The following is a 26,970-nucleotide window of genomic DNA, read 5'->3' as shown; positions in this document are numbered from 1 at the left end:
TAAAAAAATTAGTTGTTTCAAAATTACAAGACTCTGCTTAAGCTATTTACAGTGAAAAACAAAGGCACATTTTAAAAAGTGAAAATAGGAGCTGAATTTTCCTCTCTGGAGAGTTCTAATTCAAACCTCTCTGGCATATTCCTGTTCAGAATTGGGACCTCATCATCAATCTCCTGCCTTTGGCAGATGTGGGAGGAAACTTGAGCTGTGTCCTCCACTGCAGGGCCAGGATGGTGGGTTCTGGAGGGCTGCCCCCAGGCCCCCTCAGCCTCTCCCTTGTGGGTTTTGAAGTGAGAAGCTTGGGAACTGTTGTCTGTTTTTGGCAGCCATCTTTAGCTCCCCTCTCTGAATCCCTGTGGCATTCTCAGTCCATACAATGCAAGCAGCCCCATGCCCCTGGTTACCTTGAATTGTTTCCCTGTGTTTGGAGAGCTCCAGAAGGAGAGCTGGCACAGCAGGATAAGCCTGGCATTTGGAGTATAAAGGCCTGGACCCAAACCCCAGCTCTGCCCTTCTTGGCTCCTGCATTCATTTCTTGGCACCTCTATGCTCCAGGGCCGGGGGTGTAGGCTGGACATTCAGAGATGAACTAGCCACAGCCTGTGCCCTAGGGAAGTACTTGGTCTTGTGGGTGAGACCTACACACTCAAAAGCCAAAGTTAGGGTGACCACATCATTTATTGTTCAAACGGGGACATTTCGGGGAGTAAAAGGGGCTGACTACAGTCAACAGGGGCTGTCCAGGGCTAACAGGGACCTATGGTCACGCTATCCACCGCCCAGCTCCTTCATATGGAGTTGAAGTCAAGAGATGCTGTCCAGCAAACAAAAGGAATTCAAACAAATTAAAAAGAAATTCACTGCTCTCCTTTAAACGCGTAAAAGTGGATACCATTCACAATTCACAGTTACACCTCTGCTTTTCCTTTGCTCCTGAGTTTTTCCTAACCGAAGCTGCTCCAAACATCTGACATGTCAAACCAGAGAGAATTTTCTAGGACACCTGGCCCACATGGATTTTCTCTCTTTCTGCCACACCCTCCCTTTCCAGCTCTTAGCTCTGTGTTACCTCTCTGCCTCTCTAAAGCCAGCTCTCTCTCTCTCCCTTCTCCAGAGGGACAGGCAGGAGGAGGGGAGGAGAATCTGAGAGTCAAGGACAAAGGGCTGACTATTTGGGGGGGGGGGAAGGAATGGGAGGTCCGCGTAGATAAATGTTATCAATCTTATTCCTGGCATACACATAGATGCTCATCCAAGACTACATTTCCCAGGCTCCCTTGCAGCTGGGTTGGACCATGTGACTAGTCTCCACAAATGGAATGTAAGGATAAGTCTTGCATGTCACTTCCAGGCCAAGGTGGTTAAGTATCATATATTCAATCATCCACATTCTCTCTCTGTACCCACTCCCTCCCTGCAGTCTACCAGCTGGATAACTCCAAGGTGACCTCAAGGCCACAAGACAGTGGAGCCACAAGATGTAAGGGGCCTGATTCCCCTGGCAGCCAGCTGTAGAAAAATAAAATAAAAATGGAGTCAGTATTGCTAAGAGAGCTCTCTAAAGGGGATTCAGGAGGCCATTAAGGAAGTGTGATTTATATACATAGCAGCCTGGATGGAATCTGACCTTTCGACCACTTATTGTCCTAATGAAGTCATCCAGAACATCTGCCAGAAACAAGATACTTTCCAAACTCTTACCCTAAAGTAACTTGTGAAAGTCCGTCTGCTTATTGGACTCATACCCTAAACTAACTCGTGATTCCTTAAAGACAGACATTTCCTGACTTGCATCAAAGTCAAGCACAATTCTCACCAGGCAACTTTTAGCAACCTTGTGGCTTTTCGTCTTTACAAGCCGCTGACTCTTTCTCTTCCCTGGAACATTCTTTCGGTTTCACCAGAATCTGTGTCTCCCGAATTGCAATTCTTTTAATTTATTTAATTTTTGGCTGCACTGGGTCTTTGTTGCTGCGTGCGGGCTTCCTCTAGTTGCGGCGAGCGGGGGCTACTCTTCGTTGCGGCGTGCGGGTTTCTCATTGCGGTGGCTTCTCTTTGTTTCGGAGCACGGGCTGTAGGCGCGCGGGCTTCAGTAGTTGTGGAGTGTGGCCTTCAGTAGTCGTGGCGTGTGGGCTTCAGTAGTTGTGATGCGCGGGCTCAGTAGTTGTGGCGCATGGGCTTAGTTGCTCTGCAGCATGTGGGATCTTCCCGGACCAGGGCTCGAATCCGTGTCCCCTGCATTGGCAGGCGGATTCTTAACCACTGCGCCGCCAGGGAAGCCCCCCGAATTGCAATTCTTAAGACTCCAAATAAACTCTTTTCTTATTTTCAGCCTCCTGCATTGTTTTTTGGTCGATTTACCTAGAAAAGGAGCCGTACAACCAGTAGCATACATATTGGGCTTTCCAAAGGTGAGAAATGTTATTGGCGAGAGCCATTAAAATCTTGAGGTTGTTGCAGCAGTTAGTCTATCCTGGCTACTTCACCTCCCTCTCAGGGCTGTTACATAGATTAAATAAAATGAATATAATGGCTTAAATGGTGCTCCCACCCCACAATGATATATCCATGTCCAAATCCCCGAATCCTGTGAATGTGGATTTATGAGGTGAAAGGGTCTTTGCCCATGTAAATTAAATTAAGAATCTTGAGGTCCTCCTGGTTTACCTGTTACCTGTGTGGGCTCTAAGTCCATTGATGACAGCCTTTATAAAACAGGAGAGTAGAAGACACAGACAGAAGAGGAGAAGGTCATGTGGAGACAGAAGCAGAGATTGGAGTGATGCAGCCACAAGCCAAGGAATGCCTGGAGCCACCAGCAGCCGGAAGAGGCAAGGAATGGATTCTCCCCTAGAGCCTTCCTAGGGAACTTGGTCCTGCTGACCCCTTGATTTTGGATTTCTAGCCTCCAGAACTGTGTGACAATAAATTTCTGTTGCTTTAAGCCACCCACCCAGTTTGTGGTCACGTGTTATAACAACCCCAGGAAATGAATACAGTGAGGTGTGCACAGGGGCTAGCACAGGGCCCAGCACAAAGTAAATGATGACAGTAAAGGGTGACAAAAAAAAAATCATCCCTTGAATGCCTCCACAGTTCCCTCCTTAGAGACAGGTCTTCTAGGAGATTGTGTCCGCAGAGAGCAGGAACAATTGAAATCTGTATTGTTAATTCCCAGAGAAGTTTCTAACGAAGCTCATAATAGTATTTGCACTGAGAGTAAATGTAGACCTTGAGCTTTGTGGGAGTAATTTAAAGAGGACAGACATACATTTTCATTAATGTGTGACCAAAACGATTAAAAAGCCTCTCTCTGCAGCATCTCTTTTTAAATGTCTGCGGAAGCAGCTACTGGGACCGTCTGCCTGGGGCAGACTAAAAACCAGCCTCAGGCAAAGGGATGTGAGTCCCTGGACCTTCGGGAAGGCCATTCCGAGTCCCTCTCGAGGCTGGGGTCCAGAAGGGGTTGGGAGACGCTTCACAGGACCTTCCTGAAAGCAGATGTGACATGGCAAAGAAAAGGCCATGCAGGGGCAGTGGAGTGGCCAGCTGCTTACGACTCTGGAGATGTCTGTTCAGTAAGGTAGCCCCAGTCACATGTGGCTATTTAAATTTAAATTCATTACAATGAAATAAAATTAAAAATTTAGTTCCCCACTCATGTGAGCCACTTTTCAAGGGCACAATAGCCATATGTCACTAGAGGCTACCACATTGTATGGCTCGAATTTATAGAACTTTTCCATCATCACAGAAAGTTCTATTGGACCACCCTGCTTAACCAGGAGGCTCTGTGAGTTACCAGCACTGTGACCTCAGACAAGTAGGTCTCCGCTTGTCTCGGACACTGTCTCTGCCTCAGTGTCCCCATCTACAAAATGAGGATAATGACAGTATTTACATCATAGGATCAGGATCAAATGAGATACTAGATTCCAGTGCTCAGCTCAGTGCCTGACACGTGTTAGCGCTCAGTAATTGAGAGTGTTCCTTATGGGTAGAGAAATAACCTACAGCAGAGAAGTAAGGCAAGCACATGGCCCGGGAGTCAGGAGTTATGGGCTCCAGGCTAGGTTCTGATATTTACCAGAGGCTGTAGAGAAAGACCATAGTTCCAATTCCTGCTCCATCAAAGCTGTGTGGCTTTGGGTAAGTCACCTCCCCTCTCTGAGTTCATATGGCTTACCAATAGAAGGGAAGTTCGTATCTTATAGGATCCTACACTTCCAGGAAAAGAGAAGGGCTTTCAAAGCATAATATTCTTTGACCCCGATCCCTGCTTTTAGAAATTTTTTGGAAGAATCAGAGAAGTGAGCAAAGATTAAAGTTCAAAGATCATCATTAGAGAATAGCTAATAACAACAAAGACTTGAAATTAGCCTAGATTTCTCCTAATAAGAAAATCAACACTTTATGGCATATCTGTATGATGAACTATTATAGACACATCATTTTGTAAAATATTACCTAAAAGGGAAAGTGTTTCTATTTAAAAAAAGAACTTATTTAAAATTATACAGTGCATTCCTAAATTGACTTTTAGAAAGCATTCGCATCTATCTGTAGAATAGAATCCACCAATATTTTGAAAGTATTTTCTTCAAGACGCTGGGCCTTCATTGCTTCTCCTTTTCACCTTTCTGTATTTATCAGATTCTCTAAAACTTGCCTCTATTAATTTGTAAATGGAAAACCTTACACATGCAGATAGCTGATGACCTAGATGGTCTCTGAGGGCCCTTGGAGGGCTGACATTCTATGACTCAGCAAACGGGGTGGGAATAATCTGTTTACAGTTCAAAGCCCCCCACCATGCAGGGAGGTGGAAGGCAGTGGGTGAGGGCATGTCATTCAGTCTTTGGACTCCATCCTGACAGGTGTCACTGAAAGCAGCTGATGCAGGTTGAGGCCCTGAATCTTGCCAGAAAAAAGGAGAGTCCAGACATCCTGTTCACCCCTGACCACACACAGTAGACAAGTCATGAATGTGATGTCAATGACTGTGGGAAGGAGTGAACTGTAAACCAACAGGGACAGGAGTTCGCTGTGTGCTGGTGCTGTGCTAATTGCTTTCATAGGTTCTTTTCTTTTAAATCTTTAAAAAAGGAAATTTGGGACAAATAAAATTTTCGTTTCCAATAAAAATATGAAGAACTGTTTAACTTTGCTAGTAATTTAAGCAAAGCAAATTAAAACTGGAACTAAAGATTTTTCACCTAGCCAAGAGGCAACTCTTTCTATGTTTTTTTTTTTCCGCTGCGCCATGCGGCTTGCAGGATCTTAGTTCCCTGACTAGGGACTGAACCCAGGCCACTGCAATGAAAGCGCGGAGTCCTAACCACGGGACTACCAGGGAATTCCTAAAAGGAGACTATTTCTAAATTTAATAGTGTCAAGTACTGGTGAAGATGTGTGGAATCAACCACTCTCATGTGCTGGCTGTGTACACACAGTTATCAAATGGTATGAATGTTCTGGAAAAAAATATACCGTAAGTATCAAAATCTTAAAAATGTAGAAATCCGTTGCTCTAGAATTGTTGCTTGGAGGCCTGGTCTTTATTCTAGGGAAATAGTCAGAAATGGGCAAAAATTATATGCAAAGAATATTGAGTGCGGCTGTCATCAGCTGGAGGTACAAATGAGCCGCATTTATTGTGATTTACTAATGTTTCAGCTCAGAGGTCCCACCCGACTTTCACAGGTATTCTTAGGGGGTTGCAGGGACTCCCCCATGTACTTAGGCACCCTTTGCTCCCACCTGCTTGTTGGTTCTCCCGCCCAAAAGTCACCTAGGGGAGATGGACTCATATCCTCCTGTGTGACCCCCAGACCCACTCCCACTCTTCTCCAGACTGTTCTCTGCCCTGGAGGCTGACCATAGGACTACATAGAATCTACCAACTACATTCAGTCAGTGGGGCTGTGAAGATCAGAAGACAGGTCTCCGGACAGTGAGGTCAGCTCTTCATTACCCAGCTGCCCCCTGAGGGTCTCAGGCTGGAGGTACCCCTCTCAAGGAGACTCTATTTCTGATGCTGACACAGCCCCCTTCCCTCCTCCCCCAGCCCATCGTGACCAGCCCCCAGGGTACTGCACTATTCCCTGTGCTTCCCTACACCCTGCCCACACTTTTGCAATAGTTCCTAAGACCTCCTTGAATCTTCCAATTTGTGTGCCCTCTGAAGTGGTGTGCTGGAAAACCGGCTCTCCAAAAAACAAACGTCCTGATTTGCAATGCTTGTAGATTTCCGTGGTATAAATACTCGCACCGTGGCTGATGACCAGCTCCCAGTGTTTTAACAACTGGGTGACAACGGCTCAGCACACCAGCGGGCCTGCCTTTTCTGGGGACTCTGACTGGTGCAGTAGTGTCCGGACACTGCCTCTGCTGCAGCTGTCTTCAGCAATGATGCAGATTCCCTTTCTAGGGGGACACTGCCCAGGGCCACAGCGTCACTCTGAGCCCTCTGTTCTTATCACCCTAGAGTCTGAGTCCCACAAACTATGGCATGAAAAGAGCTCCATCTGCCTACATCTACCTACCTCTCTTTCTCTCTCTCTCTCTCTTTCTCCCCTTCCCCTCCCCCTCAGTCTTAAATCAGGCTGGGGCAGGGCTAGGAAACTGACAACCTGCTGCCATCTTCCACCTCAATGGCTTCCACTTCAATCTCTATCCCCAGGTTCTGATTCCTAAACTGTGTCCTTATAGATCCAACCTCCTGTGTACCTGTCAACTCAGGGAAAATGACTTCGGATGCCAGTGAGGGTGAGGGTCGGGGTGGAATAGGTCTGATAACCAGCAGAGGGCAACTCTGAGTTCCAACAAACAAGCACCATTCTTAAATATCCCACAATGGCATGATCAAATATATTATCGTTTACCCATAAAGTGGAATATTATACAACCTTAAAAAATGTCTTATGAGGGCTTCCCTGGTGGTGCAGTGGTTGAGAGTCCGCCTGCCGATGCAGGGGACAGGGGTTCGTGCCCCGGTCCGAGAGGATCCCACATGCCACGGAGCGGCTGGGCCCGTGAGCCATGGCCGCTGAGCCTGAGTGTCCAGAGCCTGTGCTCCGCAACGGGAGAGGCCACGACAGTGAGAGGCCCACATACCGCAAATGTCTTATGGGATGGGAAAATGATTATAATATTGTGTTATAGTAAAAAGCAAGATTTTTTTTTTTCCTGGGCAAATGCTCCAGTATGGAAGAAACTTGAGGACATTATGCTAAATGAAATAAGCCAGACACAGAAGGACAATGACCGTATGATTCTATTTATATGAGGTATCTAAAGGAGTCAGACTCACAGAAGCAGAAAGTAGAATGATGTTTGCCAGGGCCTGGGGGGAGCCGAAAGTCGGCAGTTGTTTAATGGGTACCGCGTTTCAACTTTGCAAGATGAAAACGTTCTAGAGATCAGTTGCACAACCATGAGAATATAGTTCCTCCACTGAACCGTACACTAAAAACACGGTTAAGAGGGTAAACAAAATTTTTCAAGTAAGAGATTTTTTTTTTTTCCAAGCCAAACAACAAACAACAGCAAAATCCCAAGATTCTCTATTTATTCCTTTGGGTGTTAGAGATGTGGCAGTGAACAGGAACGGCTCTTGCTCCGGATCTCAGGAAGCTTCCATCACCATGGGTGATCTGTTAACGGAGAATGCACGCGAATAAATGTAAAATTACAGAAGGGAAGCGCCGTGGAGGCGGTGCACGCAGTGCTCTGAGCAGGTTAAATCAGAGCACTGACCCGGCCCAGTAGCTGAGGGGGGTGGCTAAGGGCACAGGAGGTGAGGTGAGGACCCCAGGAGTGAGTCCCGCTGGAAAGGAAGAGCTCACTAGCAGCTGGGGCCAGAGGGGACATGCTCTCTGGAGAGAGAGCACCTGCACCCTTTTATGAGTGTCTGGAAGGATGCACGCCCCCTCCCCTCACCAGCAATTCCCTCCGAATGGCATGGCGAGGTTATCATTGAGCCTTCATCTTCCTCCTGCCCTTTTCTGTTGCCCACCTTTTCCACAGTGTGCTTAGATGATTTTGCAGAAAGGAAAAGGCATAAAAAAAAAAATCTCACCTTACTTCACAGATGGACTGCAGGGCTCTTGACCTATGTTCCTCCTTGTTTCAAAGAGGACTTCAAGCTGCTTACAATTATGTTTACAATACAGCAGGCTAAAATGCCTTGTCGTTAAGTAAGAAAAATGCAGCGAGGGGAAAAAGTGGCTAGAAGAGTCAGGAAAAAGGAGCGAGGTAGCCCTTCGCTCACAGGGAGAGAGCCTGTCCTGCTCCCCAGCGGCAGGGCTCGCCTTGTCATTTGATTCGAATATTGGCATTTCATTGTCTGTTTTTGTATTGATACTTTGTCTTCTCAACTCTATTGAAAAATCTTTTGTTGTGATTTATTCTGCTCCTCATTACTCTCTCTCCCTTAAAACATGTTATTTTATCTTTTCTGTTGTGACTTTTCGCAGTGTTAAAAATCCATCCTCGCTCCCCTGCAGGGAAGGAGCCACATCTGACCCACAGGTCAGCACAGTGACAGATTCACAGCCTCTGCACAGCAGGCCCTCAAATGTCTGTGAGCGGATGGCTTATCTAGGGCTGAGAGCTACTCACACCCTCCCCCCGGCAGCACTCAGCCAGTGACACACCCTCAGCAGGGGCTCAGGACACGGGTTGCCAGTTTGATTTATGGGACTTCTCATCCCAAGTGGCCACACAGAATAGATGTTGATTCAAAGGGTTTACATAAGTAAGTGGGTACACAATCCAGAAAGGGCTATAGACCGAGTAGAAGGGGTGTGTGAAGCAGCTGAAGCAGACGTCATAAAGAAATGCTGGTCCTCTTGAAAACAGCATCTGGGGGAGTCATGGAGGGACAAGGATGGGCTGCGGAGCCAGCAAGCACAGGTGCACATCCGGCTCCATCACATCACATGGCAGGGGAGTGACCTTGGGCAAATAACTGAAACAAGAAGACCTCTTGTGAGGACTGCCCAGAGGAACGTATGTGTGTATGTACTTGTGTATGTGTATGCATACATGTGTATATGTATATGCATGTGTACGTGTGAGTGTGTCTATGTCTATCTGCATATGCATATGTATATGTGTTTGTACATGCATATGTGTGTATGCATGTGGATGTGTATACATGTGCGTATGTGTATCGCATAGCATATGCACATGTGTATGCACACACATGCATATATATGTACATGCATATGTGTACATGGATATGTGTACATGTGTATATACACATGGATGTGTTTGCATCAGGTGTATGCATACGTGTGTATATGTGCACGCATGTGAATGCACACATGCAAGTACATGTGCACACACGTACCGGTGTATATGCGCACACACGTGTGTGTATGCATATGTGTATGCATGTGTGTTTGTGTGTATATGTATGCACACACATGCATGTATATGTGTATTGGCATATGTATATGAACCACGCCCTGGCACAAGTAGATGCTTGATAAATGAAAATGCCCTCCTATATCACTGCCCTTCTATTCCTTTTGTGCAGCAGTGAACAACCTGATAGAAGACTATACAGAGCATTTCTAAAGCTCCCCCATCACATGTCATACAGCAATCTCAGGCTTTTTAATCCTGGTTCTGTACTACCACTGTCACCAGCAACAATAACAGTTCCCCTTCCAAATCACTTACAACATGTTCCCGTTACCATGGCTGCATAACAAATCCCCCCCAGAACATAAGGGCATAAAACAACCACTTAATCTGCTCATATGTTTTGTGGATGGGGAATTCATCGAGGGTGCAGAATGGTGGCTGATGTCTGAGGTCTCAGCTGGGGGACTTGAAGGCTGGGGCCTGGAGTCATCTGCAGGCTCCTTCACTTACATACCTGGGAGGTGCTGTTTGCTGACTGAGAGAGAACTGAGCTGGGGCTGTCAGGTGGAACACCTACATGGGGCCTCTTGGCTTCTTCACAATACGGACAGTGTCCGGCGAGAGCGTGCCCAGTGAAAGCTGTACCACAGTTTACGACTTAGCCTTGGGAATCACAGTGTCACTTCCGCCACATTCTATCCGCAAGACAGTTACAACGCTCTGCCAGGCTGAGGGGGAGGGGACAAAGATGCCCCCTCTTGATGGAGGAATGTCGATGTCACAATGAAAGAAGAGCACATGGGATGGGATGTGTGTTGGTGTAGCCATCCTGGGAAAATGCAATCTGCCACATTATGTGTCAGGTAGCTCAGCTGGTCTCTTGTTCCTCAAAAAACACTGAGGGGTTACCTATACGTATCTCCACTCTAGAGATGGACAAACTGAAGCGCAGAGAGGCAAAGGAACCTGCCTTGGGCAGTGTATTTAACGTCTCCGAACCTCAGTGAGCCCCCTCTATAAAATAGGTAGGAAATTCTCTACCTGAATGGATTACCGTGAGCCTGCAGTGCTTATTACCTTATGAGGTTGTTGGAAGGTTGAAGTTGGGGAAGTGATTTTGTGATCTCTTATCCTTTGTGCCAGTGCAAAGTACCAGTCTTCACTGCTGTAGCATCATTATTTCCTTGCCTTCCACGTACAATCATCTGTCCCACACAAACCCCACAGCCAACCAGGGACCAGGGTTTCCACCCACATACCGTGAAGAGCGAGTATGTCAAAGCCTTCTGGCAGGGGTTAGCTTTGATGCAGCAGAAGGATCGCACCCTCCTTCCCTGTCTGTTCCTATCTTCCAGGGGGGAAAGTACCTTGGGAAGAATGCTAGTGTTTGTTTATAAATTCCAAATGTATAACCCTTCATACCTCATTTAGTTGTTTAAATGTAACCCTTTAGTCATATGAAAGGCCATCTGTTGTACTGTGTGTCTCTCCCCCAGGGGAGCAGAAGGAAGGACCGGCATTTTTGCATGAGTTCATGGGCGGGAATCTTCTGGCTCCCGGGGGTGGGGGTGGGGGTGGGGGCGGTGGGCCAAGGACCTTCTTGGAAAATCATTCCTCTGGGGATGCGTTCCAGGCCCTATGTCCTTCGTTGACAATGCAGTATCTGTAAGGTCTGAGGCCTTAAGAGACCCCCTTTGCTATGATGTCTGTTATATAGACGATTTACTCTACTGTTCATAGGATTCCATTAGGAAAGGGGCCGTGGAAGGGAGCTACGTGCTGGAGAGTATGTAGCGGCCTGAACATCGCTCTCATTTCATGGCCTGCAGGGCTGGCTGCCTCACAGCAGCTGAGGCAGGAGTGAGGGAAGGGCTAGAACACATTCAGCAGGCATGGCTGGGCTGTGCTCACCTCCCCAGGAGCTGGGGGTACTCAGGTGACCGCCAGAACCTCAGGTGGCAGGTGTCTGTATAACCGAGGCGAGCTTTTATATTTTAGAGAAACGCCAGTCTTAGCAGAGCGAGCCCCGGCTCTGCAATCTGGAAGGGCCAGCTTTGAATCCGGCTCCTGCCCTGAGAGCAGGGGAACTGTGGACCAGTAACTTAAGGCCTCTGAGCCTCAGATTCAGTTTCTTCGAGTAAAGTGTGGGGCAGAGTCATGCTAACGACCGCATCATGCCTGATACTTAGGGGAGGCCCAATACATGGGGTTTGTTTTCGTCGCTGCTTTTTAATCCTTACAGGAAGCGGAGGGAAGCATGGTTTTGCCTGCAGACGCTGCTGCTTGTCTTTCCTATTGATGGGAACAAGTCTCTGCCCATGAGCCCAAAATGCAGTTTGACAGTCTCTGGGAGGCCATAGGGCCAAGAGGGCTATTCCTGGACATGGCTGGCTGGAAGCAGCGGTCCATCTCTCACTGCTCCCAGCTTCTGCTCGGTTGGTCTTTAAAAGGTGAGTTTCTTTTCCCCTGCCCCAAATCTCCACCATCTCTAACCCTCATCACTACCCTGAACAAAGTAAGATTTAAAAATCCCAAGAGCACAGATGGGAAAATTGAGGTTCAGAGGGGTGCTGTGACCTGCGCAGGGTCACACAGCACACAAACGCCAAAGGCTAAGGGTTTTCGGTTGCTCTAGCGGGGAAATGCCAGCCCCTCAGCGGCTGACAAGCCCAACCCCTCAGAGCTTCAACTCCTCCTCCCTCCCCCATGTCAACAAAAAGAAACTCATTTTCTATTCCTGGCTTCTCTGCCAGCTCAGAGAAGGGACTGAGTGAAGAAGAAATGTCTCCAAATATACCCAGATGGTCTTTCCTGACTTCTCAGTTTTGCTGTCTGTTTTGCGAAATCTGTTTTCCACTAGACTCTGGGAACTGCAGGTGCAGGGGCCTGGGTAACAGCTGCCCTCCTCTGGGCTGGGTACCTGCTCTCCCGAGTTTGTGTCCTGGGGCTGTGTGCTCAGACTTGACCATGTTTGGGCATGGAGGCTCGTCTCAGATGGGAACCAAAGGCCACTTCCCCAGAGACGGACTGGGAGCCCAAACTTCCTGCTGGAGCTCAGGCGGCCTCTTTTGGGGTGGGGGCTGGGGGCCAGGCAGAAAAGTGTCTGCCGAAGACTCACAGGGCACCAGGGAGACTGTGAGTACCAAGTTCAAGGGCACTGGGGAAGTGGTTTCTCCAGAGACTGGGGCTGGAGGGGAGATCTTCGTGGAGGGAGGCTGGCAGTGGGAGCTCCCTCCCTCGACGGGCTGTCCATCAGGATTCTGGGCTCCAGAGGAGTTGATGTTGTGTCACTCGGGACTAGAACTGCTGGACCCATGGTCTGGTGGCCTTCGGGGGGCCAAGGGTAAGGGTGGGCGCTCCATGGCCCAGTCACTGTAGTAACTCAGTGCTCTGGCCCTCAGGTCTCAGCTCCCAGGGCAGCCAGAGGGCAGCAGCCTGGAGATCAAGACCAGTCCTGGCACTTGTCACCAGGGGAGGGGGTAGGACAGAAACAGGCCCAGCAGGAGCACTGGGGACTTCTGATCCAAACCTTCAGGGTTTTCTTTGTTAATAGTAAGAGTTAATATTTATCGAGGGCTTGCGTTGGGCCAGGCACTGTGATAAATATGATGTTCGATACATCCTTTGCTCTTTGTCAGAACTCTCGGAAGCAGGTACTATCATACTCGTTTTACAGTCACAAGGTTGCTAAGTAGCAAAGCCAGGATTTGATTCCATGTCTGATGACCTCAAAATACCCCCTGTCCCTCACTCCACCAGACCCTTAAACACTGTCCTCTATGCCCTGTCCTCTTCAGGAAAAGGAGGTCAACCCAAATACCAGGTCACACAGGACCCTCCAAAATCCTGTCTTGCTTGGCCTTTCTTCATCCTTCCTAAATCCACCCCAGACCTCTAGTGACTTTTCTAAATGGGAAGCTATATCCCCAAAGTCCAGAGATATTTAGCAATTCTCAAAACTGAGATAGTCTTCTTAGAGTCTAACTGAAATCCCTCCTTTTACAGCTGCAACCCATTTCTTCTTGTCCAGACCTCAGGGGATGTCAGCAGCTCCCAACCTTCCTCCTGTCTAAAGGCTCTCACTGTGGTGGTTGTATCCTATGACCATATCCGTATCCATATCATCTCCCCCTTCTTTTATCCTGCGTGGTCTTACGAGGATTTATCGAAACTCTGAAGCCTACTCCTTCAGTGTGGGCCACAGTCTCACCAGAGCATTGCAGACAGGTGGGATCTGAACGAATGGCAGATTCCAGACTGTTCTCTGACAGGGAGCCTCCCATCTCTTTTCCTCCTGAGTTCTCAGACCCGGTAGCACAGGGTCCTGCCTTCCCCAGCCTCGGGAGTGCCCAGGGCCTGGGAGGATATAAGAAGCTGTGCAGCAGAAGGGCCAGTGCCCCTGGGGGCTGATTAGCCAGGAAGGCAGGGCAGGCCTCCCCCCTTCAAGGATGCGCCGACTCTCTCAGGAAAAGACTGGTTTTGTTGTGAGCGCTCGGCCTAGGTCCTCCCTCCAAGGCAAGATTCCTTCTTGGCCCCAGAGACTTGTGTTCCACAGTCCTGGGGCTGGGACCAGGCACCAGTGACCATAGACAGTCCTGGGGAAGCAGGCCACGTGGGCTTTCAGCCCATCCTCAGGTGGCTATGTTCCTTTACCTGCAAAAACGTGGACGGGCTTGTTAAACTGGCCCCAGGTAAACGGTGATGTGGACTGTCCCATTCCCACAAGATGCAGAGACAGAAGGACAGAAGTAATAGGACGGAAGCGAATTGAACAGAACATCTTTCTTTGTCAAGGGAACATTTTTTCCCTTGTGAGTTCGTAATGTCTGTTAGAATGTAGGGAAACCCCACTTCTCAGTGCCCCAAATGTGGAAGGAAAAGTCATCATTGGGTGAGGGAGTCAATCATCTTGGAGGGAGTGACAGGGCTGTAACCTTGGTATCTGACGCTGGAATCTCCTCTTTAGGACACTAGGGGAGGGGGAACAGCTGGAGTGGGGAGGAAAGGGGGTCAAGCATCTCTGATTGGACACTTGAAACAGTCCAATAGTTAGGAGAGAAGCCTGAGTAGAAAATGAAGCACTTCGCTGAAAATTCCTTTGGACTAATAATACCTATCTCCTGGGTACTCACTAATTCATAAAAATATTAGGTTTATTACTTTAGGGACCTGGTGGGGAAAATAAATTCCTTCCTGATATCTGGCTAAAATTTCCCCCACAACAGGGATTACAGAGAAAGGCCCCACGGCCCCTGCATCCTTGGTAGAACTGCTACCTTCAACAACAGACGAAACACCAGCAAAGGAATTTACCACAGGCTGTGAGGCAATGCACAGAGGGATGGGAAATCCATACAAGGACAGAAGCCAGGCACCTCTGGCTCCAGGCGGCACACGGGTGGCAAGAGTGACACTGCTGGAGGGTGTTCAGTGCGCCCAGCAGGGGAGGGAGGGGCCCTGCTTGCCCTGAGGAGAAGCAGATTCCCAGAAGAAAAACGAGGGGCTTCTGGCCCAAGAAAGGGGAAGGGAGGAAGATGCCTGTCACTCCCGTGCAATCTGCTTTGGCCCAGGGTGGCTCAAGTCCCCGTATAAGAGAGCAGTTGCTGAGGCCACATAATGCCTCCTGCCCTTGCTTGGAGCAAGGAGGAGGCTCTTACAGGATCCCAGTAGTGGAGACACCTCCTGCCACCCCAATGCCTGTGGCTGCCCTCTGGGGGCCCTGCTACCCCTTCTCTGCGTGCTGCCCACGCCCAGCCGGCCCTGCTGTGGGACTGTTTTGGTAGAACTGTGAAATGCTCCAAGCTGTTCTGAGACAAGTATCCTAGGAGAAAGAGCACAGATGGTCCACTTCTGCAGGGAGGATATTAGTTTATCTCCAGTATTAGCTTCCTATCAGTGCTGTAACAAAGTACCACAAACTTGGTGGCCCCAAACAACAGAAATTTACTTACACACAGTTCCGGAAGCCAGAAGTTTAAAATCAGCAAAATGTTGGCCAGGCTAAGTCAAGGTGTCATCGGGGCTGTACTTCCTTCAGAGACTGTAGGGGACAATACGTAATTCCTTGCCTCTTCCAGCTTCTGGTGGCTGCCCGCACTCCCTGGCACGTGGCCACATCACTCCAATCTCAGCCGCCCTGGTCATAGCGCCCTCTCCTCTTTTGTGTCTAATCTCCCTCCACCTCCTTCCTATAAGGATTCTTGCAATTACATTTAGGTCTACATGGATAGTCTAGGATAATCTCCCCATCTCAAGATCCTTCATTTAAAATCTTTGCCATGTAAAGTAACGGTCACAGATCCTGGGGCTGAGAACATGTGTACCTTGGGGGCCACTACTGAGCCTGTCACACACTATGTGACCTTGGGCCAGTCACTTTACCTCTCTGAGCCACAGGTCCTTCATCTGTAGAATGGGGATGATAGTACTTGCCTCTCAGAGCTGGGGGGAGGCTTACATGGGGTCCAAAGAACCCTCTGAGGTTGCCAAGCTCCATATAAAAGTAAAGATGATGTTGATATTTGAGCACCTTCTTCTCTCACCTGTCCTCCCTTCTGTGGTTTACCTATCACCTGTGCTGATCTCACATCTGTTTGCCTCTGTGGTCCTAGAAATGACTGCTGTCCCTTGTGGACATGGGGAAGAAGCTGGTGATGGCTCAGAAGCGGGGAGAGACCCGAGCCCTTTGCCTGGGTGTGGCCATGGTGCTGTGCGCCGTCATCACCTACTACATCCTTGGCACGACCATGCTGCCCCTCTACCAGAAAAGGTATGGAACCCTCCCAGCCTGGCCCCATCCTCCGGCCTCTCCCCTAAGATCTGGTCTGCAAGGAACCCCAGGCTTCTTCTTACCCTTCCCCTTGACCTTCACACCAGGCAGGAAGGTCTGGACAATCCTCATTCTTAGGGTCAAGGGTTCAAGTGCAGGGAGGGTAGGCCGAACTGGGCCCTGCACGTCTGGAATTCTGGAACTTGGACGTAAAAGATGCAGGAGGCCCTTCTCGCAAGAAACAGCCAAGGAGGCCAACACCTCTTCCCTGGTGGTCCAATGGTTAAAGTCTGCCTTCCAATACAGGGGACGTGGGTTTGATCCCCGGTCGGGGAACTGAGATCCCACATACGGCAGGGCAACTAAGCCCGCACGCCGCAACTACTGAGCCCACATGCCTCAACTGGCGAGCCTGCGTGCCGCAAACTACAGAGCCCATGCGCCCTGGAGCCTGCATGCCACAACTAGAGAAAAGCCCACGCACCACAACTTGAGGGAATGCCATGTGTCTCAACTAGAGAGAAGCCCGCATGCCACAACTATGACCTGACGCAGCCAAAAATAAAAATAAAAAAATAAAAAGAAAGAAAGAAACAGCCAAGGATCAGAGCAAATGCCCCAGTGTGAGTCTGATCCCAGGAGGAATCAGAGAGTCACAGAATTTTGTAGCTCATCTGCATTTTGGTTCTCTTTCACAAACCTCTGAGTCAAGTGGGCATCTATCTTCCTGTTGAATATCTCAAGTGATGGGGAGCTCACTACCTCAACTGTATACACCATTTCATTTGGGGGCCTTTCTGATAAGTAGGGAGTGTCTACACTGAGCCAAAAACTGTTCCCCTGGAGCTCTGCTCTGGAATCTCAGAGAATGTCCCATGCCTTTGCTGCCTGACATGTCAACCACTTGAGCTTTTAAAGGAAAGACTGTGAAGTCCCTGATCCATGTTCTAATGGGAACAAATATGCTCCGTTCTCTCAGCCTGATCTTAGGATAAGTCTCAGACCCTTGCCTCTGGCCGCGTTCCAGCGGCTGACAGCCCCCTCGGTCTGGCAATGTGTCTCCTGCCTGGTAAATGGGAAATGAGTCACAATTGATTCACTGGTGTGTTGATGAGCCTGTTATGCTCTTCCGGGCCTGCTCCTGCCCCACTTTTTACAGCCCTGGAGCCATTCCAGGCTGGAATCTTACCGAGTAAGGCACCGCTCAGAGCAGCCATGTGCCTCCAACACGTTTTCTCCGGGTTGAGCACCATCCCCGTCATCTTCCCCTCTCGGGAAACAAATCAAGCCCCTCCTTCATCTACTCTTTTTAAAGAAAAGGGCACAGATTCTGAAGCCATCCATACCTGGCTTCAGGTGCTGTGTGGCCTTGGAAGAATCACTCGACCTTTCTGAACTTCTCTGCCACTCTCTTCAAGACGAAGATGGATGTGGCTAAGGTGTCTGAGGTTGGGCTGCCCATCAGAATCACGGAGAGGAGTTTTAAAAACACACCAGGGGGCTTCCCTGGTGGCACAGTGGTTGGGAGTCCGCCTGCCGATGCGGGGGACGCGGGGTCGTGCCCCGGTCCGGGAGGATCCCACATGCTGCGGAGCGGCTGGGCCCGTGAACCACGGCCGGTGAGCCTGAGCGTCCGGAGCCTGTGCTCCGTAACGGGAGAGGCCACAACAGTGAGAGGCCCGCGTACCGCAAAAAACCCCAAAACAAACAAACAAACAAACAAAAACACACCAGGGCCTGGAGCCCACCTACCTTAGAAATTCTGATTCACTTGTTCTGGGGTGTGGTTTGGCCACGACAATCTTTACAATCTCCCCAGGGTATTGGGTGAGCAGCCAGGGCTGGAACCACTTATGCAGATATTGTCCAAAAGGCCCCAAAGCGTTGATATTTAGATTCTACGATTCCTCCCCTGGGCCCAGGGACTCTGGGGTCACGCTCCTTTAGTGCCAGATGCTGGGGGTCTGGGCCCTGGGTCTCTCTAAAGGGGTTCACACTGGGCAGTCTGTGCCATCCAGGTTCTGAGATGTGTGTGTGTGTGTGTGTGTGTGTGTGCATCGTCTCCCCAGCGTGTGGACCCAGGAATCCATGTGTCACCTGATTGAGACCAACATCAGGGACCAGGAGCAACTGGAGGGCAAGAAAGTGCCCCAGTACCCGTGCCTGTGGGTCAACGTGTCATCCGTGGGCCGGTGGGCCGTGCTGTACCACACGGAGGACACTCGGGACCGGAACCAGCAGGTACTGACGGGGGGGCGAGGTACATATCCCCTTACCCCGGCAGGCGTGTGCGCCCGTCCCTAGCTGGTTCCCTATCCCCGCTCCGGAGAGCGGAGGCCAGGAAAGATAAACCCACTTGACCAGGGGCCACAGCTGGTATGAGGTCCAGACAGCCTTAGCTCTTCTGCAGTGGAGTCAGACAGACCTGCCGCCAACCAGCTGTGTGGTGGGAGCAGCCAGCGCGGCCCCCCTAAGCCTCAGTTTCTACATCTCTTGAAGCGCTGTTATGAAGTCAGGGACTGTTTATGATGTACCAAGCTCGATGCTGGGTGGATAGCAGGCATGACAAAGAATCTGTTAATGGTCTTGCTTCATCCTGTAAAGTGAGTCACATGAGAGGCCGGACCCAGAGCTGACCCCACAGAGAGGAACCCCTGTGACTCCCCCCTGCAACTCTAGGAAACCAGAGGCCCAGGTTTGGAGCAACCTTTGGAGGCCAACACTTGGGAGATGTACCCATCACTGCCTCTCAACAGCCCCCCACCCCAAATCCACCATTGTAGCCCTTTCTATAGGAAACGCAAGTTGGCCCATTTTCATTCACTCATTCCCTTGCTCTTTCATTCAGACATCGCTGAGCACTTCCTGTGTTAGGGGCTTTGGGTTCAAGAGGAGAGAGCTCATATGTGAAATAACACCTAGTAGAGAGGGATCAGTGCCATAGGGAGAAACCAAAAAAATTATGGGCATTAAAGGAGGAAGTGACATTTCCTAGCACATTGAGGTGAGGGTATCAGAAAGGCATTTGGGTTAAAAATCAGGCAGGTACAGGTTACACAGAAATACGGGGCGGGGGACATACACATCAAGGGGAGGCAGAGAACAGGCATGAGGAGGGAAGGCCGGGTAAGAGAGAGATTCCAACACCGACACAGACAATGCCACAGGATGGGGTGTAGCGGGAAAATGTTTCAGAGGTAGCCTAGGGTCTGTTCTCAGAAGCCCCCCACACTACCAAAGTGGACAATTAAACTGGGGTGGGTTTTTTTGTAGTTTTTTCTTTGTTTTTTGAGAGAAGAAGAACTTTAATGAAGAATGCTACATGTTATAGAAGGTAATTAGCCCCCATATTAAAAGAATATTACAGAAAACACTTTCCTGAATTTTTTTTTTTTTTTTCTAAAAGGACAGTCTTCAAGGGTGTCTGAGAGTGATAGCAAACACAACACAGTAGGAGAGAAGGAGGGGAGGTGGAATTCCAGCATTCCCTGACCCAGCACAGTTAGGGAAGCGCGTGAAGGAACCATTTTACAGAGAATGGGATTAGGCATTCATATTCAATCAGGATTTTTTTTTTTTTTTTTTTTTGAGCTTTAACAGTTCAGCATAAGGAAGGAAACTGGGAAGGAAAGATGGAGGAAGGGTTAAGCTTATCCACAATTGCCATTTTACAGAAAAACACACTGGTTCAACCATATGAGATGCGCAGGTTAGTCTTCCCCGTGTAGCCCTGCAAATACATAGAGCAAATGCCAAGGCGGCCATCTGCGCTCGGGGTTAACGTACTGGGTACACAGTTTGAAAGAGACTCTGATTCCACCAGGGCTGGTCTCTCATCAACCTGGGCTGCGAACACATGAAGTTCCTTTGCATTTGCATCAAAAGGCCAGAGCTTTGCCTGGAAAAACCTCAGACCAAATAATGCTCGTGGTGCTGGCTGTAACAGGGAGTAAAGTCATTTGCAACTCCTAATAGACTCCACCATTTCCTGGGGGAAGGTTCTACTGATTACCAGGGATTTAAATTCAAGCAAACCGTAAAGAAGGGAAAGACTAATGATATTCTGGCGCTGTATAAGCTGTGTGCCTGACTTCCCTGCCAAGGACTACCAAACTGCGGAATTAAAATGTGATCAGGGAAGCTGGGGTTCCTCACCTCTGTCTGTGGGTTAGATCCATCTGGGGGACTTAGAACCAGGGTCCCACGCCAGACCCATGGATGCAGAATCTCTGGCCTCTTCAGGTGATTCCAAGGTTCCTTGGGAATTACTGCTGTGAGCAGCTGGGAGTCTTTAAAGGATTTGGGGTCCTGGCAGCATGATCAGAGTGATGTGGAGGGCTGTGGGGTTCAGTTACTGGCGAGGGAGGTGAGGGCCACAGCAAACACCTGGGACAGCTCGGGCAGGGATGGATGCAGACAGAATTTAGCAGCTGATGGGATGGGAAGGGGAAGGGTGCCGGAGGGACAGTGGGATCGTTGACAGTGCTAGGGGGTCATGGAGACGTGGGTCCGGGCAGTGCAAGGCGGCCTGACTTGTTCTGTCATCACCAGCATGACTCGGCCATGCCAGATGGAGCTAGAGCCTCCAAACCCACCTGAATCAGCTCCTCCCATGACCCCTGCCTCTTCTTTGGCATCCAGGGGCCCCTGATTTATTCAAGGATCAAGAAGCACATTTTCAAAGACAAGCAGAAGTGATCACTGGTGCAACGGGGGCTGGGAACAGGCTGGTTTGCAGGCTGCCACCCCGGTCCTGAGGCTGCCAGAGGAGCGAAAGGCCAGATCTTCTCCCTAATGGGCTGTCAGCAGCCTGTCAGACATGCCTCTGTCTGGCCTTGGAAGGACAGCACTGGCAGCCCTGGATATTCTATCTGTTATCCCATAGCATCCAGGCACCACCAGGAGTGTGCCAATGGCAGGTTGCCACTCTGGCGTGACAGCGGAAGTGGCCTTCACGGTTTTGCCAAACAGCTGTGTTGGTGCACCAGCTGTTCCTCCCACCTTTGTTCAGCTCCTTGCCGTGCAAGGAGCCAGTGTTCCAGGCCAGCTGGGTGTCTTCTGGAATCACATGTGAAAGGCCTGGCAAGGCTGTCTCCTCCAACCCCTACTATGAGGAAGGGTGTCGCCAGCCCACTCTTGGATTCTTCCATGAGACTTAGCCTGGGGGGATTCTAAGCCCCTTCCCACGGTCTATGCTGAGAACAGTGACACTGCAGGACTTGGGGGAGAGGTTAGATCATTTAAGATCCTTTAGACTACTCATGGTTAGCTGGACCCAGGGCAGGGGAGAGAGGATGCAAGTGGGCCCCAGGCCTCTGAGGTTGGCTCTGCAGAGTAAACTCCTGTCCAGTGTCTAGAGAACATTAAGGATCTAGAGTAATCCCAAACTGGCAAAGAATACAGTGGGACCCCAGGATGGGCACAAGTTCCCACTTCGGAGCTTGTCCATAGGCCCCTCCTTAAGGGAAAGAAGCAGTATTGTTTCAATTTCGTAGTTAAGTCACAATATTATTATTAACAGCATCTTCCATTTATTGAGCACGTAATATGTCCTGGGCTCTGCGCTAAGCGCTTAACGTGCATCATCTTGGTGAACCGCCATGACAATTCTGCTAGGCAGGCACCCTCACAAACCCAATCTACAAGGCTCAGCGAGGTTGAGACATTTGCCAAGGTCACACAACTTGGAACTTGTAGTTGAGCTCAGGCCTGTCTGGTTCCATCGCCACACCTTTGCTCAGTGGGCTAGGTTACCCAAGGTCACAGTCAGAGACTTTGGGGAGATAGGACTAGGCCCTCTGAGCTCATGATTCTGGATCCACCTGCTACTGGGACCCTATCGTACCCAAGAAATCTGAATGCCAGATTCCTCAGGAGCCAGCTTCTCCCCAGCCTCGGCTGCTCCCTGACTGGCTGGGGACGTGAATCTGCCTCTGGATGCAGCTCTCCCACTTCCCAGGCTGTCAGAGCTGTGATGCAACCATTCTCTGTACTGCTGGACTGAACGCTGTCAGGGCAGGCAGCTTTGGGGCAGGACCTCATTTAAATACAGGGAGCAACCCAGGCCCGGGGAGAAGCTGGCGCAACACTGTCACTCGTTTTGATCTGGGACGTGATTGGACGAGGACAGTGGTCCTCGAACTTTAGTGCATGGAGGAATCACCCGATTGCTGAACCCCACCCTCAGCCGTTCAGAGTGAGGAGGGAGCCTGTGCTTATGACCAGCCTTCCAGGTAGTCTGCTGCGGAGCCCGTGCGGGGGACCACCCTCGCAGAACATCTGCCGGAGGCTCACGTAAGCAACATTCAGACCTCCTAGCACGGAAGAGGGATAAAACCAGGGTCTCCACTTTGTGCCTTCTCTGTGGAGCTTTCCATCTGGACCTCATCTACCCAGGCCGGAAGCTTCCTAATCACAAGGATCAGTGTCAGAATTAAACGTGTCCCAGGCTCTGCCTGCACAAATCTCTTTTAAATGCATTCTCTCTTTCCTTTGAATCTCGGTGTCCGATACCAGCTGGCCAACATCTTTTGCTCGGCTCACGCAGGGTTAGACCTCAAAGGGTTTTCAATTCAAATTTTCGCCAATATTTTAAAATTGTGAGAGTCCACATTAAAATCTGGTTTTCTGGCTTCTCTACAAATATTGGAGGTCTGGCTACAGTAGGTCTTCTGGATGGCATGGCATCAGTTGTCCAGATGGAGTGATGCCTGCCAGTCTAGACGCAGCTGGCTCTCTCCATCTCACCAGGACCACCCATCCCCTGACACCGAATGTCAGCTGGCACCTGTCATCCTATTCCCTCACCTACTTCACCCGTGGACGTTACCTGCCTGCGCTTTGTAGGCAATTGAGCGTCTGACTTCTGCCCTGAATCGAAATACAGAGCCCACTCAGCCTGTGTCCCCCATTGGTCTCCTTAGACAGATAAGTTTGAAGTTCTTTAATAAACTCCTTTGAAAAAGGTATTGCTATTAACCCATTTAAGTGATGAAGACATCAAGGCTCAGAATGGTAAGCAATTTGCCTAAGGTTCTGAAGCCAATGGGAGCAGAGCCAGGGTTCCAGCTGGGCCCCCTATCTCCAGGTGTGCAGCGTGTACCCTGAGCAGCTCCGAGGCCACCACCCTCCCAGACGACACTGTGTACACACCTTCTAGAAGCACGCAATGTGCAGCCTGCCAAGCTTTGGACAGTCTTAACTCCCACCCAGGGGCCTGACTCCAAAGCTGATGCTTTTCTTTATTCCATGCCAGGCCCTAAGAAAGAGGGATTTCCAATCCCATGGGTGCTCTCGCTTCTCCCTACAGTGCTCCTACATCCCAGGCAGCCTGGACAACTACCAGATGGCCCGGGCCGATGTGGAGAAGGTTAGAGCCAAACTCCACGAGCGCCGGGTTTTCGACTGCTTCTCCACGACTCGGGAGAATGAGACGAGTGTCCTGTATCAGCGCCTCTACGGTCCCCAGACCCTCCTCTTCTCCCTCTTCTGGCCCACCTTCCTGCTGACCGGTGGCCTCCTCGTTATCGCCATGGTGAAGATCAACCAGTCCCTCTCCATCCTGGCAGCCCAGAAGTAGCCCCATCCACACCACATCACTGCTGGGGCCACCAGGGGCTGGATGCGTCCCCAGGCTGTTCCTCACTTGTGTCCCCATGCCTCCTCCCCCTGCCTTCCCACTCTCCCCCCTCCAATACATTCTGTCTTCTGCTGCCTGGATGGTCTTTGGGAAATCTCTTTGTTAAGTCATTTCCTGCTCAAGAATGTTACAGTGGCTTCCCCGGACCCAGGAGAATGCAAGGCCAACCAGTGATAGGTCTCCTTTCCCTGTCCCCGCTCAACTGACTCAAACTTCTTTCCTGCTGTGCCACTGTCCACTGCACCGAGGACAGTGATTCTGTCCTGGCAGTTGGATCAAAGACCTGCTGGTCCCACCCAGGAAGCCATCCCTGGGAAACCTCTGTTCCTTCTTTGAATTCCACTCTGAAAACAACAGCAGCGCTCATGGGCAGAGCACACTTAGAACATCGTTTGTTTTCGGGATTCTCAGAGCTATATACATTTTTATACCAATATTATCAGATATAGGTACAAACTTCTGGTCTTAAAGCCATGGGGATATAACGTACAGCGTGGTGACCACAGTTACTAATACTTTATTGTATATTTGAAAGTTGCTAAGAGAGTAGATCTTAAAAGCTCTCATCACAGGAGAAAAAATTGTCATTGTGGGGAGATGGATATTAGCTAGGTGTGGTGATGATTTTGCAATACATGCTACAGATATCGAATCATTACGTTACACACTTGAAAACTAATATAACCTTATATATCAATTATACCTCAACTTAAAAAAACCAAATATATAAAAAATAACAAGAGGCTATAAGGAAATAATACTAAAATACATCAAAGTAGTAACAGTGGGATGGTGGTTAACTGTAACTTTCTTCCCTCTTTTTTTTTTCTTCCCTCTTTTTATTTTTCTTAATTTTTAATTTAATTTTATTTATTTATTTATTTTTTGTGGTACACGGGCCTCTCATTGTTGTGGCCTCTCCCGTTGCGGAGCACAGGCTCCGGACGTGCAGGCCCAGCGGCCATGGCTCACGGGCTCAGCCGCTCCACGGCACGTGGGATCTTCCTGGACCGGGGCACGAACCCGTGTCCCCTGCATCGGCAGGTGGACTCTCAACCACTGCGCCACCGGGGAAGCCCTCCTCTTTTTATTTTTGATACTTTTCTAAATTTTCAACACTAAGAAGGTTTGGTTTCATTGTGTTTGTTTTTAATCAGAAAAGTAACAGTAGATGGTACTTTCGAAGGAAGTTTGAAAGGGTGAGCTCCCCATCACCAAGCAGATGCAAGTGGCCTGGGGAAGGGATTCAGCTCCCATCAGAGACAGGTTTTTGAGAACACACAAGTTTAAGAACGCTGTATGGAGGGAAGGTAACCGCCGAGATGGGGAATTATGATTTACAATGCAGATAAATACAAGACGCTGGCCCTGCAGGGGAAGTCCATCTCAGTCTTAGAAAGGGGATAATTGGGGGAAGCTGTCATCTCTACCATTACCACTCCAAACACTTGGCCTAGAGCAGTCATTCTCAAACTGTGGTCCCCGGACCAGCAATATTGGCATTCTATGGAGGCGTGTGAGAAATGCACATTCTCAGGCCCTCAGCCCAGCCCTACTGAACCAGAAACCCCAAGGCAGTGTGGTGGGGAGTGGTTTCGTGGGGTCCCGAGGAGATGGACAGCAACTTTGTGTTTTAACAGTGGCTGCAGGGGACCTGTGCTGGAGCATGAGAACCACTGGTGTACAGAACCAGGGTCCTGTCACTGGGCTTTTTGGAATGAATCAATGACTTTTTGTCAGCTCCAGTCCTGAGCTGGACATGAAGTTAGGCTGGTGTCCCTGAAGCTCCTCCCGGAGCTGTGATTCCAGGTGCAGACCCTGGGGGTGAATCCTATCTCCACTTCCGCCAGACTGCACCCCCCTGATTCTCACTTGTTTCATCTATAAAAGAGAGACTCCCCATTTTGGGTAGTTGGGAGGGCTAATGAAGGTTTGACACATAGTAGGTGGTCAAAATGGAAGCTGTTGTTATAACAGTAACAAGTAATGAATACTCAGAAACTTCCAGAAGAAATTATACCAACAATAATGTTAACTAGCATTTATTGGTGCTTATTTATTCCATGCCAGACACAGTGCTAAGCAGTGTGTCTTGTAAAAATTCAGTGAGGCACTACTGAACCCAGCTCACAGATAAGGAGAAGCAAAATAAGACAGTGGTTTATATATGTGGACTTGTGATGCCTACGGCCTGGCTTCAAATACCCAAACCTGTTATTCTCTAGCTGGGTGACTTTGGGCAAATAACTTCTCTGTGCCTCAATTTCCTCACTTGCAAAATAGGAACTAATAATAATATTTCCCTTTTGAGGGTTGTTGGTATTAAATGAGTTATTGTATAATGTTCCTAGAATAACGACTGACACATGCTAAGTGCTATATAAGATATTATGAGAAACTGAGGCTCTAAGAGATCATTGGCCAACATCAACCATATAGCAAGTGAGGAACTGGGAATCAAGCCTTGGGCTGGGTGATTCCAGAGCCTGACCTGTCAACCACAGTATTTGAGCTGATTCAGCTGAAGGGCTGAGGGACCCATCCATCCAAAGACCCGGGGGCCAGGTAAGGAAGAGTTTTGCATCCTGGGAACCCCATGGTGTCCTCATGTAAGTCAGAGATCTGAGGGAGCACCTGGAATCTGCACCAACTTCTGTCACTTGCAGCCAGGGATCCCTGATGCAGCTTCACATCCTCCAGGTTCTTACTGAAGACAATCTTTCCAAGGGGAGGTAGCACACTATTCCCTGGAGTTTCTTCCTTCTGAGGTCAGGGACTTCTCAAGGGCCTTGTGAGTCTAGAAAGTCCCAGTTGTGATACTGTCCTCTAGTTCTTTGGGGGAAATTAGGTAAAGGGTACATGGGACCTGTCTGTGTTACTTCTTACAACTGCATGGGAATCTACAAGAAGAAAAAAGTCCCCATCGTGAGTCTCATTTACAGGGCTTCCTTTGCATATGCTTTCCATGCACCTGCATTTGGGGCTGAAATACAGAGAAGCTCAGATTATCCAAACCGCCCCTGCAGGGGAAAAGGCCATGACTTTCTAGCAAAAAGTACCTGGGGATGCCCAGCCCCACTGATCCATGCATTATTAACAATGATCTTCATTTGCTTGAGACAATGCCGTCCTCCTGTCAACGAATTTGGCCCACTTCTATCAAATCCCATACCTGCCTGTTGCTCAC

General features: G+C 49.4%; 2 protein-coding genes across 3 annotated transcripts in view; one reads left to right on the top strand and one right to left on the bottom strand.

Annotated features, from left to right (window-relative positions):
• KCNIP1 (potassium voltage-gated channel interacting protein 1) overlaps nucleotides 1-26,970 on the bottom strand; it is a gene marked incomplete at both ends in the record, with an annotated part of 357,480 nt that overhangs the window by 313,724 nt on the left and 16,786 nt on the right. The gene's annotated exons all lie outside the window — the stretch shown is intronic.
• KCNMB1 (potassium calcium-activated channel subfamily M regulatory beta subunit 1) lies at nucleotides 12,466-23,795 on the top strand. The gene is made up of 4 exons (XM_079918448.1): nucleotides 12,466-12,510; nucleotides 15,987-16,144; nucleotides 18,214-18,385; nucleotides 23,454-23,795. Exons 2-4 carry the CDS (start codon nucleotides 16,011-16,013, stop codon nucleotides 23,721-23,723), a joined length of 576 nt encoding a protein of 191 aa, XP_079774574.1. The 5' UTR covers nucleotides 12,466-12,510; nucleotides 15,987-16,010; the 3' UTR covers nucleotides 23,724-23,795.

Source organism: Stenella coeruleoalba (assembly GCF_951394435.1).
Source record: "Stenella coeruleoalba genome assembly, chromosome: 3".
NCBI lineage: Eukaryota > Metazoa > Chordata > Mammalia > Artiodactyla > Delphinidae > Stenella > Stenella coeruleoalba.
Note: the sequence above shows the minus strand (reverse complement) of the source record. Positions and strands in the feature narration are given on the sequence as shown.

What these genes read in the sequence shown, in the direction of transcription:
- KCNMB1 (XM_079918448.1), top strand. Translation starts at nt 16,011, where the DNA reads ATGGGGAAGAAGCTGGTGATGGCTCAGAAGCGGGGAGAGACCCGAGCC. An exon ending in CTGCCCCTCTACCAGAAAAG is followed by an intron (nt 16,145 to 18,213) that starts GTATGGAACCCT and finishes TCGTCTCCCCAG; the next exon opens with CGTGTGGACCCAGGAATCCA. An exon ending in CTCGGGACCGGAACCAGCAG is followed by an intron (nt 18,386 to 23,453) that starts GTACTGACGGGG and finishes TTCTCCCTACAG; the next exon opens with TGCTCCTACATCCCAGGCAG.